This window comes from Parambassis ranga, chromosome 22 (assembly GCF_900634625.1).
Source record: "Parambassis ranga chromosome 22, fParRan2.1, whole genome shotgun sequence".
NCBI lineage: Eukaryota > Metazoa > Chordata > Actinopteri > Ambassidae > Parambassis > Parambassis ranga.
In genome coordinates, this window is record NC_041042.1 from 16059151 (window position 1) to 16073187 (window position 14037).

Genomic DNA, 14037 nt, shown 5'->3' on the forward strand with positions numbered 1-14037 from the left:
AGCGAGCTGCCTTAAAAGGAGAGTCAGGATGTGCAGGTCGCGCTTCTGTGAGCAAATGTTTGCACGCTGGGCCTGTTTACTGAAAGCTGGGACCCGTTTCATGAATTACTTTGTCCTGACATCAGAGGACACTGGAGGGAGCCATTATTAAGACAAACACCGCCTCAACCAATGTGGACACAGCCCCGGCTTTTCGTGTGTTATCATAGGATTTGCCTTACAAATACCCGGAGATCTTTTTAACTGTTCTTTGGCAACAGTTCCACTGGGTTCAGTGTATTACAACAACCAGGAAGTGTTCTGTCTACAGCACATAAAAACATCACGAGTCTAATATCATCACCTGATAAGGGATTAACACAGATTGGGATTAACAGCACATCAAAACTTCAAAAAACTGTTTTTAAGAACATAAAACAAACAAACAAAAAAAGATGCTTGGGGTCGTTAATAAATGGTTTTGCTACATACTTTGTCCAGCAGGGGGTGCTATGGCTCTGTTCTACTCTGCAGCACTGTCTGTAGCACATGGTGCTCCATCATGTATCCATGTGGAAAGCTAAGAATGTTAGCAACACAGGTAGCCACCTAGCTTCACGTCAGATCTACAGCACACAGCATTAGACGTGTTTCCGTCCCCTTTTTTTTAAAGCTCTGTTCTGGTCTCCACCAGCTTTTGATGCTAAAGTTTTGCCAAAATGCATTGAATGTTGTGCGGCGCAGGTAATGTGAAGTGGGTTTATCGTTATCAGAGTCTGAAATTACAGGTGAGAGCCTCAATCCAAAGGATTTAAAGGCTGCTTGACAACAAGACCAATCACTGAAAGTTAGTGAAGTGCTGCATGAAACTACACAAAGCCTGTTTCACACAGAGGTCATGTTTAATTTAAAACCAGCGCACACTGGTAAATTGTTTGTGTGTAGTCATTTGTGAAAATGCACAATTTTCCATAAATACTGTTTTAAAATAAGTCATAATGAGCCGTAACAGCAGAAAAAAAGCTCATTAAACAGCTCATAGAACCTCCAGAAATATCACAGAGGACATCACCTCAGCACTTATTCATATTTATGTCCCTCACTGTGTCCTTTTTCATGGCGCTCTCTAAACTGTCTTTACAGTCGATGCCTGTCAGGACACTGTTGTGCCCGAGCCACACTGACTTTTTCATTGTGGTGCTAATGTGAGGATTTCCATGTATAGACCCATCCAACAGGGAGAGTGAGAGGGATGGTGTTTATGGGTAAATGTTTCCCCAGGAGGGTGCAACCTGAGGTGTTAGGCAGAGGAGGAGGAGGAGGAGGAGTACGTGTTTCTTCACCCTCCTCCCTTCTTTCTAAGTGAAGTCTCTGCCAGTGTGTAAAACTGCGCGCCAGCCAGCGGCGGTTTCCGGACCCCGACTTCTCAGGAGATCCAGCAGCTCCATTAAGAAGTGGATCCTAATAAAGATTTTAAGTACAGCCGACTTAGCAGGATATCCTGTGTGTGTGTGATAAGTCTCTTATTATTATTCCCTGCAGTGATATTTAGAGGATTAGAAATAATGTGAGAGTGAAGCGGCTAGAGGAGAAAGGCTTGTATCGAGGATCAATATGCTGCTGAAAGAGGGCGGACGAGGCAGATCAGAGGTTTTCCCACCGGACCCGCCCACAATAAAAATGCATGAAGTCATCATGCATGAAATAAAATCATTCAGCAGATTAGAGATAAGATGTCAGACATGCGGATTTATGTGTGTTTCTTGGGCTGCTTAATGTTTTAAAATGAACTCAACGCAGACAAAGATCTCACTCCCACTAATCAAAGGTTCTTCTTAGACATTAGTTTCTCAATTGCAGGAGCAGGAGCGTGTCAGCAGTGAAAGATAATAATTAGCTTTTTGGGGGCAGGGTGTCACTGGTGGTGGGGTACACCTTCAGCTTCCATCAGACTTCCATCATTTTTGTGATCTGGCTTCTAATGGCACTAAGAGAACGAGAGGGAACCAACATACTCAGACAAACCAAAACAAAGAGCTAAAAGGCTCCATGAGGGGAACAAACTTGTATACTCAGGTGGTCACAAAACAAATAATCTGCAGCAGGTTTAAACACTGTGTTATCACATGTCAGGATCAAGTCAAAGTGTGACTGATTTGTCAATTTGAGCTTGTCCGGTCATTTTTTTTTTAAACCATTTCTCACCTTCTGTTTGCCCGAGAACGCGTGGTAGTAACACGACACATAAGTCATGACGGCCTTCTCATCTGGCCTCAAGGTGCTAATGATATCTGCCCAGGGAACAGAGGAGGGAGAGGAGAGGACAGAGAAGAGAAAAATATGCACAAGAGTAAAAGAGTGCAGAGACAAAAGGACCAGCAGGGGGCGCAGTCACAAGCCGTCTCCAGTCTACCTTAAGTTAGTTTGATCTCATCTGATTTGCAGTGAGGTGAGAGCGGGGAGTACACATGATTATTTTGTAAGCAGTGATGGCTTATTGAACTTTTGCTCTTGTTCACCAGCTGGATCTCATCTATGATGCAACCCGGAGTCCAGCTGTGGTCCTCACAGCCAGGCTCAGGCTCAGACCACGCCTCTCCACTCGCTCCACTTATAAACACAGACATTTTTGATCCGCGTTGCTTAAACACAGCTGTGGAGAAGTGATGTCTGTGCTGCAGGGCCTCTCAGATCAAACTCCGGCTCTTACATAACTTAAGAGACGGTCTCACACTTCCTGTCCTGCTTGGACGTAGCTGTCAAACTAACAGACAATCGTTCATCATCCAGCTGAGGGGGTCCGAAACGAGGAAGCAGACTCTCCGCTGAAGCCAGACGGCGCACGTCTATTACAATGAAGCAGCAGCTCGCAGCTCAGCTTTGAAGTGCCGGTTTTAATTTCATTCATTCCTCCACCCTGAATTTAAGCTGTCACTCTGAAGGCTGAATACAACCATCCATTTAAACGCTTACATCTCCCCCTCGCTGCCAGACTTCACGCTAATTTGTGTCAACCATCACTGTTATCACAGGAAATCATCCTCACTGAACTGCGCCACACACCCCGCTCTGAAGGGGGCGGATCTGTGCGACTGAACAACCAGATAGACTGGAGACACACTTGTGCTTCACTGCCTTTAAGAGATTTTTTTTTGTCCCATCATGCATGTGGTGGCGTGAACCATGCGGAAAGTAAAGGAGAGTGACCCCTGCAGGGGGGCGTGGTGCACTGCAGAGAGAGAAGGATACTGTTAGGAGAAAACACACACACACACACACACACAAGGAGGAGGGGAGTGAGGAGGAGGTGGAGGAGGAGGAGGAGGAGGAGAAGACGCTGCATCCAGGATACCTTCTGGGCGCCTGAGAAGGCGTGGTAGAAGCTAGAGACGTAGGTCATGATCGCCTTCTCGTCCGGACGGGCTGTGCCCACAATGTCTGTGGGAAAAAGAGGAGGTCAGGGAGGATGGCGGGCGGGTGGGCGGGGGAGGGAGGGATGGAGGGAGGGAGGGTTGGGGGGGAGTCGAGGTTGTTAAACAGAGAACCGTTAAATGAAGAAACAGGAAGTAGAGCTCGTCACATAAATAATATTTAGAAAAGAAACACAGCGTATCACCCTGCAGATACGAGCAGCTACTTACTACATACAGCATGATTTATTTGAAGAGAGAGAACTGAATATTTACACGGAGCAGGAAGTGGCCTTTCTCTGTGTGCACAGCTGCAAGTCTGAGCCCAAAACATACTCTTTCAGAAATCAGATAACGCCAAGTTATATACACTTTTTATGTCGTCTCTCAAACACTGTTGGTCAAATAAAGTAAAAGCAGACCTCAAGTGGCTGGAGATCATTCAAGGAGTCCAGTTCAGAGCTTCATCCACATTTAAAATATACATGTGCATCTCTGCACAGCTGGTTTATCGCTATAGAAACCAGGTGTTTTTGGTTTTTTTTAGACAGAGCTTTCGAATTTCTGAGAAAAAGTTTATTTTGGTCTTTCAGCACAGTCTGCTCTCTACATCATCATTTTTACAGCTCGACTCGCCGGCCGCTCACCTTCTGCGTCCAACATCTTGGGGATGTCCAGGTACTTCTCGGCCACGTCGAAGGCTGTGTTCAGGTTGGTCATGGGGTCATCCTGTCAACAGCCCAACCAGCACACCATCAGCTTTTAACGCCGTGAATGAAGACATACGTCATACCAAAAAGGAACAGCCTCGTTTTGAGGGAATGTGAGCGCCATCATTAGTGATAAGAGGTGCTGCTTTCCTCTGTTTCCAAGGTTTCAGTGCTACGCTAAGCTAACCACATGCTGGCAGCGGAGAGTGGAATCAATTTTCCCCTCTGACTCTCAGCAAATACAAGCAAAGAGGGATCACAACACCGCACTAGGGGAGTAAAAGTTGAGACATACAAAACATAGACAATCCTGATACAATCAATGCTACTGAACTGGATTGGAATTAAAAAAAATATAATCCCTGATTATTTGTGTCTCTTTACACACTGTGTTTGTGGTGTTAAGGTCACTCACCTTGCGCAGTTTGGCGTAGTCGATGAGCTCTGGACGGTGTCGATGAATGAGCGCACAGAAACCCAAACCGTCTTTCCAGCTGAGAGGACAAAGGAGAAAAAGAGGGGTGAGGCATAGTGAAGGCAAGGACAAATAAAAGCAGCTTCATCTTTAATCGAGGCCATTCCCCTCCGTCCGTCTCCTTAATTAGTTTCACGTAACACTCACATCATCCCAGCAGCATGTGTTAACTTTCTTTACATTTAGAGCTACTCAGAGCTGTAATGAGACAGAGCTGCAGATGTGTGTGGAGACGTTTTCCTGAACGTTCAAAGCAGAAAACGTTGGAAACTTTGAGGCTTCGGTGAAAAGTGACCCATCAAATTATTTTCAAGGACTGCAAACAGAACTGGAAACTACGGTCTGTCTGCGTTTGATGGCCACGTCCTGGAACATGTTCAGAGAAACACAAAGTCCCGCTCGGACACTCGTACACTGAACAGACGTGTGGTGCCTCAGTGCTGCTTTTTTTTCTTTTAATTTACCAGAGTCGTTCTCCTGGCGAGTGGTCTCAGTGTGACTTACTGAGGAACAGATGTGATGTGGTCCAGATTTAAAGCTGCAAAGTGTTTAGGTCACATATACTGAGTTTTTCTTTGTGAACAGTTCCTTATAGTGAGCATAAAAACACTCTTAGCTCAGTGTTGGTCTCCACCAATGCACCGCTTAAGCTTAAACTGCTGCTTCTTCAGGCTCGCAATGTGACTAAATATGAAAACAAGGAATCAGAACTGAAATGCAGGTATTACACTTTTACATGTTGTGAATATTTCAGGGTCTGTGAGGCATAAATTTGGACCAGCGGGGGTGAATACTCTGTAACAAGAGCTGCAGCAGGAGGTTTTACACATTTACAATCTGGCACAAAGTCTAAAAAGTCAGAACTAATTTTAACTTCTCTGTAATTCATTGATAAGACAGAGCGCTTGGTATTTTTAGTTTGGCCTCGCGTGTCTCATTGATCATCGGCCTTGCAGCTGAAAGCAGCATGATGAGATGCTGCAGAGTAATCTCCATCTCAATTTGGACGAGCTGCGGATGATTTACTGGAGCTTTCTGCTCGCAAGGTAACAAATTAAAGAGATGGGTTATTTAAATGTATCACTGCTGTGAAGAAAAAAGTGCCTGTAATGCACAAGAGGATCTTTTACAGGCTGATCAGCTTCTTAGAGCCACAGAGAGAAAATAATCCTGCCTCTCATCTCCTGCTATCATCACTCACAGAGACCACATCAAACGCCTGGCTTCCGCTCTGACGATCCCTCTACCTTCCCCTGAAGTGACCTCAGCCCCACCTTTATTCTCAGCTTTCATCCACATCTGAGGCTCACCATGCTCCTCCTTTAAAACCTCAGCCTGCATGGAGGCATCCTGTGACGCGGGTTCTGAACTAACCCCCCCCCCCCCTAATGATGCTAACTCATCTCTTTGTATTCAGAATTATTTGATAAAACGTCACTTCCTGTCCCTCTGAGTGCTTCTGCTTCATGAGAACATGTCTGCCGTCTGTTCCTGGTTAGAGCCGTCTACTTTCAGGTCAGCTCTGTTCACCATCAGCACTGTCTGAGCCCACTGTTCTCATTATCTGGACCAAGTCAGGAGCTTAAAAACCTTAAAAAATTAAAACAGACAGGCTGGAAACTGCAGCTGAATCTGAAGCAGAGAGAGTCAGAGGATGGAGTGATTCATTCATGAACAGCTGAGTGTGCACACATCTGCACACAGGTGAGACCTGAGAGGCAGATCAATGTTCTATTTCTTACTTACAGTTCAATGAGTTTCTATAGAGCAAAAATAAACTGCAATTCCACAAATGGCCACTTGAGGGTGACATCAAAAGTGAGTTAATCTCCACAAACGTCTATGTTAAAATAACAGCGGAAATAAACATGCTTACAGCCTGGTACAAAAGAAAAGTCTAATCTCAGCTCCACTTATGCTCCGCACTCATTTATTGGAAGTTTGCAAGATGGCAGAGCCGGACCTCACACCGCTCCTGCCGTTAAAGCTCAATAACAGTGGGTGGATCTTCTATCTGAAGCCTTACCTGATGTGAAAGTTCTGGATGTTGACGTTCTTGTAGGGAGCAGTCTTCCTCTGGCACCACAGCAGGAGGCCCTCTTTGGCTGATGTCTCTGTGGCGGGATAGAAGGGATCATTGTGAAGTCGGAGAAACTCTCAAGACTTTCACTTTGACCGACTCTCACTAATCCCCGTTTAGCGCTGGATTAAGTGGAGGTGAAGTGAATGGAGATCATGTGTGACTGCTCGGATGTTTCATGTTCTCTTGTTTCCTAAGAGGTGTTTGGTATTGTGTCACACCCACACACACACACACACACACAGCAGCGCTGCGCAGGCTGAACCAATCACGCCTGATCACGCCTGACATTTAAAGTGGATTACACTTTAAGTGCATTATATATGTTAACCACGGCGAGCACCGTACTACTAACAGTGTGTTGACACATTCATATTTAAATAAACAAGCTTTATCTGAAATCTATATGAAGCACCGTGCAGCTTTTCAGGCTCAGACTGATGCGTGACAAAGTGTTTCAACTGCAAATGAGGACAGTGAGCACGGACTCCTTTTCATTTCAGCACACACACACACACACACACACACACTAACCTTCCACAGAAATGTCTTGGATGGCGAAGCGCAGGATTATAGTCCAGATCATTCCCAGGGTCATCTTAGCGTTGCCATCTACGATCTCTGCAGGAGGGCGAAGAAAGAAGGTGCCAGGATTTACACATTTATTCTGACCAGTTATATTACATTCAATATTATTATATCACAATATAACACATTATTGGCCACGCTGTCAGATTGATGAACAGGCTGATTACTGAACATTAATTGGACCGATACATTTGCAGCCACTTCTGTTTCATATAAAAGGGTCGAGGACATGAAATATTCTCTTTTCATTCACCCTCACACTGCTTTATGATTAGAGGTGAGCCAATGTTAGCATGCTGACATGCTAAGCTAAGTGCATTGTGGGATAAAGAGGCATCTCTGTAACTGTTTGATTGGGTTTATTGATAAAGACTCGGTCTTACAGAAACAACTGCTGCACCTCTGTCTTATCATCAGGGCTCTACATGTAAACACATATATGTATATGTGACATAACGCATGAGTGCTTTCATGCAAAACATCATTTTTTTGTATGCTAGCATACTTAGCACAGCATTCAGCTTCTTCTACCCTCAGACTGTTTATTTGGATCATGTGATATTTATTAAACAAAAACTGGGAAAAGAGTGTAAACTAATGATAATATTTGCTGAAACAAATGTAAAAAAAAAAGCATCAACTGAGCATTGGTGGTTCAGTGGTAGAATTCTCGCCTGCCACGCGGGAGGCCCGGGTTCTTTTTGGGGCAGCAGTGGCTCAGTGGTAGAGCAGGGCTGTGGTTCGATCCCAACTCCTCCCTAGTAAGGTAAGGTAAGATAAGTGTAACTGTGATGTATGGATTGATTCTGACCTGGAAATCTGTGTTTTATACTGTAGCACACAGAGTGTAGCAGCAGCTCCACAGTTTCTTCAGAACTGAAGCAGTGAGTAATGAATAAAATTATGAATGAAACATTCCATCATTGGGGCTGTCAATCAGCTGTGTGTCTGCAGCTGTGAATGACCTGTCAGCCCTCTCTCTCTGTGTTGTCCATAATAAAAAAAAGGAGGTCGCCCTGTTTGCCCGCCTTCAATAATCATTTGTTTCTCCCTTTAATCCAATAAGACTCGGAGCACAGCATTGCTGCGGCGGCTCGACTGTGACGGACAAACTTGGACTGCGAGATGCCCGTCAGATGTCTGAACATGTAACGCGGCGTGAAAGACAGCTCGGATTGAATTAGGAGGCAGAAAAAGTGGAGCTGGGCGGTTCAAGCTGACACATGCAGATACATGTTGAGATTAGCTCTAATGAACATGACTGATCCACCTGGGGGAGGAACACAAATCCTGTTAATTCCATTTGAAACTGCACCCCACCCCTCCCCTCCCTCTTTCATCCCCGACTCACAACAAACCCCCTGATGAGTCGTACAGACCTGAGCCTTCGACCAGTCCCATCCCATCTCACCGCCTCCGCCGCCACAGCTAGCGGGGAGCAGGGCTGCAGGACGAGGAGGGGATTCCAGGCAGCTAATCTGTCTGGAATGCTGGTCTGGCTTAGAAGCCTTGATACTAAACTCTGTGCACTGAAGCAATCTCCAACTCAAACCCTTTTTGAGCCAAAAAAGTACCAATTTGTTTCAATAATTTGAAGAAAAAAAACGGTTCTCCAACTCCTCCGTCTGAGATGAGTGAATATTTGGTGGTTTCCTTTGCCTTCTACAATAGTGGATTAAAATACTTTTGGTTTTTGGACCACTGCTCAGACTAATTGAAGACATCTCCATGAGCTCTGGGAAAATATGACGGCCATTTTTTTAATTTTCTCCTTATTATATCAACCGATCAATGGATCAAAAACATGCAGCTTTACAGTAATAAAGAGAGTAAAACATGGGAGACCACAGACACATGGAAGGATAGTTCCACCTGATTTGCCATTAAGTCTGTCTTTTTCTGTGTTCCATTGTGCCTTATAGTCCTGTTAGTTCCCACCATGTTTAGGAGCTGTAAACATCTGGTTAGTGACGCTTCCCAGTCTGGGCAGATCCTGCTCCATCAGAAGCACTGAACAGGTAAATCAGGCCCAAAACCGGGCATAAAATCCAGCAGAAAGTTCCATGTGATGTACATTTGGTCATGTCAAGCTCAGGTTTGAGGGACTCCTGCAGCTGCCTCTGCATGTATGGAACCACTACACAGCTGTCTGTGCACACATCCACATGACGATCAGCCGCCTGGCCAGGACATTGTTTTCAAATGTCACCTTTCAGTTCTCTGTGCAGCTCAGTCACATTTCTGTTCTGCTTCACAGCTTTGATGAGCTCTCAAAACCAGAACCATCTGCACACACACACTGGACTCCACGGCATGGAGGGGAGAGGAGGGGGTGGGGGTGCTGGCTACACTAAACATGCATGAGACTCAAACTATTTTGACATAATTTCTTCTGTTTGTCACCACACACATGTGCAAACTTTGCCAGAGGGGTGTGTGTCGCTGTGAAAGAGGAAGATAGAAAGACAGATATAGAGTGTGTGTGTTTGCTCTGCTAAAGGCTTGTTTACTCTCCGATAGGAGGAGGACGGACAACCCCGAGTTATTTGTGCTGAACAATGAGCAGCCTCAGCCCCTGAGGGGATTGCTGATCCTCAGATCTACTCTCAGAAAACGCACTGCAAAGCACAACCTCCATCGGAGCACTCTGGAATAAGGATCTCATTAAACTGCACAGCGGCCAGCGGCACTGCCATGGTAACAAGACAGGGAGGCGGGTGGGTGAGGGGGGGGGGGCACCTGAGGCCACACTATACATAATTATTTACAGCAGAACAGAAGCTATGGACCTGGCTGATGGCCTAATTAAAATCAATAGTTGACGATGTGAGGGGTAAACAAGTTCTGAGAAGGTCATGTGGCCTGTGTGGAGAATTTGACTTTGGGCAGAACTGTCACAGAGGCGTGACATCACTCACCTTCTGCTCCAATAGAAACCAGCTTCACTCCTTTGCTGGCGATGAAGTCGAGCGCTTTGTTCACATTGGAGATCTTGTGGACTCTCATCTTTCCTCTCTCTGGTTTGGCCAAGCGTTCACCTGCAGAGGACAGATGCACAGCAGAAAGCATTACATGACTATGCTAGCAGAGATAACCTCAGAGGTGGGAGTACAGATGTTAGCTGCAATAACTTTCTAAAGAATGTGGCTGAGGTCTGATTTATTTACTTCTCTCTGCCCTCTGCCTCCAGACTCATCGATCACAGTTGAAAGATTCAATTCCTGTCATAACACTAAAGTAGATGGAGATGTTGCCTAACTATTCCTGCACTGATGATGCAGCATGTGGCGACGCTGTTTTTTTTTATCCAGGTAATCCTCTTTACCTGAGATGACTTCCAGCAGCAGCATGAGTTTCAGTCCATCCCGGAAGTCCTCCTCAATATTCTCGATCTGTGTGCCTGCTTTCCTCAGGTGAGAGTTACACCAAGCTGTGAATGTCTGCAGGGAGAGGGGGAAAAGAAAACATCTGTCACTGCAGTACTTAGAGCGGAATGCTAACATGCTAATGATGATTACTCACAAGCTGGCAGTAACCAGAAAGAACGACATATCACAATGATGCAACAAATCCAAAATAACAATGTCACTGGGGTTCATCTTCTGGGAACCATGAATGAGTTTTGACTGTGTGCACCTTTCAGGGCTGTTTTTTGGGGGGAGAAACTAGTACCTGCTTCTGTGCAGGCAGCCATAAAAATGGCTCCCTCCTGCTCAGACTCAGAGAGCGATGAGATGGAAAGTAGGAGGGAAACTAGATGGTGAGGTCTGACTTTGTTGGTTTATTATGATTACTGATTAAGCCGTGTGAGCTCAAGATGGGTATCAGCCATGAGTTCCTGTGGAACTGGTCCATGCTGCTTGCTAAAATTTAGCATGTCTGTAAACAAAAGTCTGAATCATGCCTCAGAGGCGTGAAGGAGTATTCAGGACTACATAACATCAGAAATTTCCATAAAAATGTGTTGACTAATATGTCTCCTGTTTGTTTGTCGGCAGGCTCCTGCCCTTCCGCCTCCCCCTGTGACTCCAGTAAGCCTCTTCTTCCCTGAAACCGCAGCACACTGGGGCATTGTGTACTGTATACAGTAGGTGTATCCAGCTTTGGATTCTCTGGCATTTAAACAAGCTAACGGAAAACATCTGGAGCGGGATCTCCGCCGCCTAACGGGAGCTGGCACGAGGAGCAGGCCTGCCGTGCACCCTGCTGCGAATGCCTCTTTATGAGTTCCCGGGTTAATTACACCCAAACATCAGGCACCATGTTTCCACCAGAGAGCTAAAGGAGGACCTGCAGGAGCAGGGCCAGGCCTTTATGAAAGCCAGCACTGTCTTCCACTGGCCTGCCTTCCACTGCTGGCAAACAACAGCCACTTAAAAGCCAGTGGCGAGCTGGTTCTGAGCACTTGTGGAACTTCCGCAGTGAGATCACTCTTTGAATTGAGTGGTGTGAGGTTTACATGACTATCAATAAACTGCAGTGTGGAGAAGAGCCCGGAGTTAGATGTGTGCTGGCATGTGGTGCAAAAAGCTGGAGGAAATTCCGACAAGGATGTAGAGGGAAAAGGACAGATTATATGGTGCTTTATCTCCAAGGGCAGAGCTGACAGAAAAAGACCAGCGCTGGAGATTTATGTGTGGAACGGCCGGCACACGCCCTCCTATTCCTGCTGTAGTTCCTCATGATTTAGGTCAAGCTCCAACAGGCAGTGAGGTATTTCAAATAATCCTGATCAATAGTCCTTTTAGAGGCTTGCCAAAGATTTGAAACTGTGGAGGCTGGGCTGTGGTGTCAGCAGCCGGGTGAATACTGTATAATTTAATCAAAGCGTTAAGCTGCTTTTGCAAGTTTACATGTTCTCTTCCTGTTTTTGATTCACTTTCCCACCACAAACAAAATGCCAGAAAGACAACTTAAAGCACTGACGGGGGAATTCTGCGTGTTTGACCTTTCGTTATCGGATGTCTTGTTAATGTATCATCAGCGAACTGCAAACAGCTTCACACCAAAGAAAAGCCCTGAGCAAATAATGCAGAAGGTTCAAAGGGGCACGTGTGTTTAAAGGAGATAAAATGAGCACATTTTTACTCAAAGCTGCTGCTCAGTGCAGCTTTAACAGGACCAGACAGCTGAAAATGTCACAAAGCTCTGCGCCAACCTGCAGGAAACTTTCACAATCACGGAAAGTTCACAGAAGGAATGTCGGGTTGTTAAACGGGCTGGATGGAGGGTTGGAGGCTCGGCCTCCTCCTGACCAGAATTAGCCGGCCCTCCTGCAGCTCCTCTAACCCTCTCTGGGGTCACTGTGGAGTTTGGCAGCGGCGCACGGTTCAGGCTGGCAGCCACCTGCACCGTCACATGACCCCCCTCTCCCCCTCCTCCCTCCCTCCCCCCTCCCTCCTTGGCTGTGTTATGGTCAACACACCCGGGCCCTTCAGGTGGCTTACTGGTCAGTGTCAGATCACAGCGTGAACAAGTGGGAACCTCACAGTAATCACAAGTGAAACTTAACTCTCCTTCCCTGTTACACAGAGCGGCATTAAGAGTTAATTCATGGGTTGATCAATAAATGATGAAGACACTGGTGGGTTCTTAGAAGCGTAATTGACAGGATCACTGTACAATTAACCTCCTCATGGCTCTGACTTGGCAGAAGAAGATTACCAGTAGAACGTTGTAATGAGTGGGTCTGGAGGAGCTGGATGCAGAGACACGTCCTCTGGGACATCAGCAGCAGTGAGAGTGCAGGCGTTAGGTTTTCCCTGTGTGCAGGCGGCCTGGCTTATTTATAGCTGGAGGAGGTGGCAGGATGAGTAGCATCGACATAAACATGTTCTGAATGACTGCTGCTTGTGAAGCATCACAAGTGTGGTGATGTCACTGCGTTCAAGTGCTTATTTTGTTTCTTTGTGGAGTTTTAAATCCAGATTCGACAGAGCTCAAAAGACACAAATGTTTGCTTAGGTTAGGTCGGCTGGGTTGTCTCTCTCTCAGTCTGTCTCTTCCACTGAAGTCTATCAGTCTTTCATCTGCCCTGCACAGGAGCAGCAGGACAGAAGAGGAGCGATTCGCCTCTTCGTCCCTACAACTTCCCCGAAAAGTGGATGAAAAAGCGATAAAACGCCCACACAAACATTTATCTGTGTATCGGCAACAACTAGCTGCGCTCAGTTAAACCACAACAACTCACACAGACCCTGCGTCGCCTGAAGCGCCGCCACCGCTCACAACCGGTTTACTGTGTAAACGCAGAGCGGCGTCTCATATGATGCTCCGTGTGTGATGGTGTCATGCTTGCACAGTGTGTGTGTGGGTACAGTATGTGCTGTGAATGTCTGTGAGCTGTTAACATGTCTGCAGACCAGGGGCTGCCAGTGAAAATCCTTCTCGTTACTGCAGCTCGACTCCAGTCAGCGTCGTGACGTGTAGCGGAGCAAAAGTGAAAGCACCACTGGCTGGAAGACGGCGTCTGTGGGAGGAACTGGAGTGTCGTAAATTCTGAGGGCCTCATCCCCCTCCTCCTCCTCCTCCTCCTCCTCCTCCTTCTTCTTCCTCTCTCTCTCTCTCTCTCTGGTCTCAGCCTCCCAGAACTGTGGCAGGCTGTAAAAACAACAGGGGTCAAGAGCAGGAAGAATCTGCTCCGCATCAACTTTGGGGAAAGTTGCCAGTCAGCATCATTACATGGAACTTTTTTCCCATGGCAACCACTGGAGGTGAAGCTCAGCAGACTGAAGCAGAGGTCCATCAGCACTGCACTCACTGCACAAACCTGTGTTTTACTGCAGAGAGACCGAC

The 14037-nt window shown here is 46.3% G+C and overlaps 1 protein-coding gene across 4 annotated transcripts in view; it reads right to left on the minus strand.

The window, feature by feature from the left end:
* The window catches only part of actn1 (actinin, alpha 1), a 35711-nt gene that overhangs the window by 7981 nt on the left and 13693 nt on the right, over nt 1-14037 (minus strand). For 3 of the 4 annotated variants that reach the window (XM_028395748.1, XM_028395746.1, XM_028395747.1), the window contains exons 2-8: nt 10568-10682; nt 10161-10280; nt 7189-7275; nt 6601-6688; nt 4515-4593; nt 4037-4118; nt 3332-3417 (exon numbers count right to left, since the gene is read on the minus strand). In XM_028395748.1, the coding sequence (XP_028251549.1) occupies nt 3332-3417; nt 4037-4118; nt 4515-4593; nt 6601-6688; nt 7189-7275; nt 10161-10280; nt 10568-10682 (657 nt within the window). Of the gene's footprint in view, nt 1-2184; nt 2271-3331; nt 3418-4036; nt 4119-4514; nt 4594-6600; nt 6689-7188; nt 7276-10160; nt 10281-10567; nt 10683-14037 lie in introns of all 4 variants that reach the window. The other variant, XM_028395749.1, reaches the window with a different exon arrangement.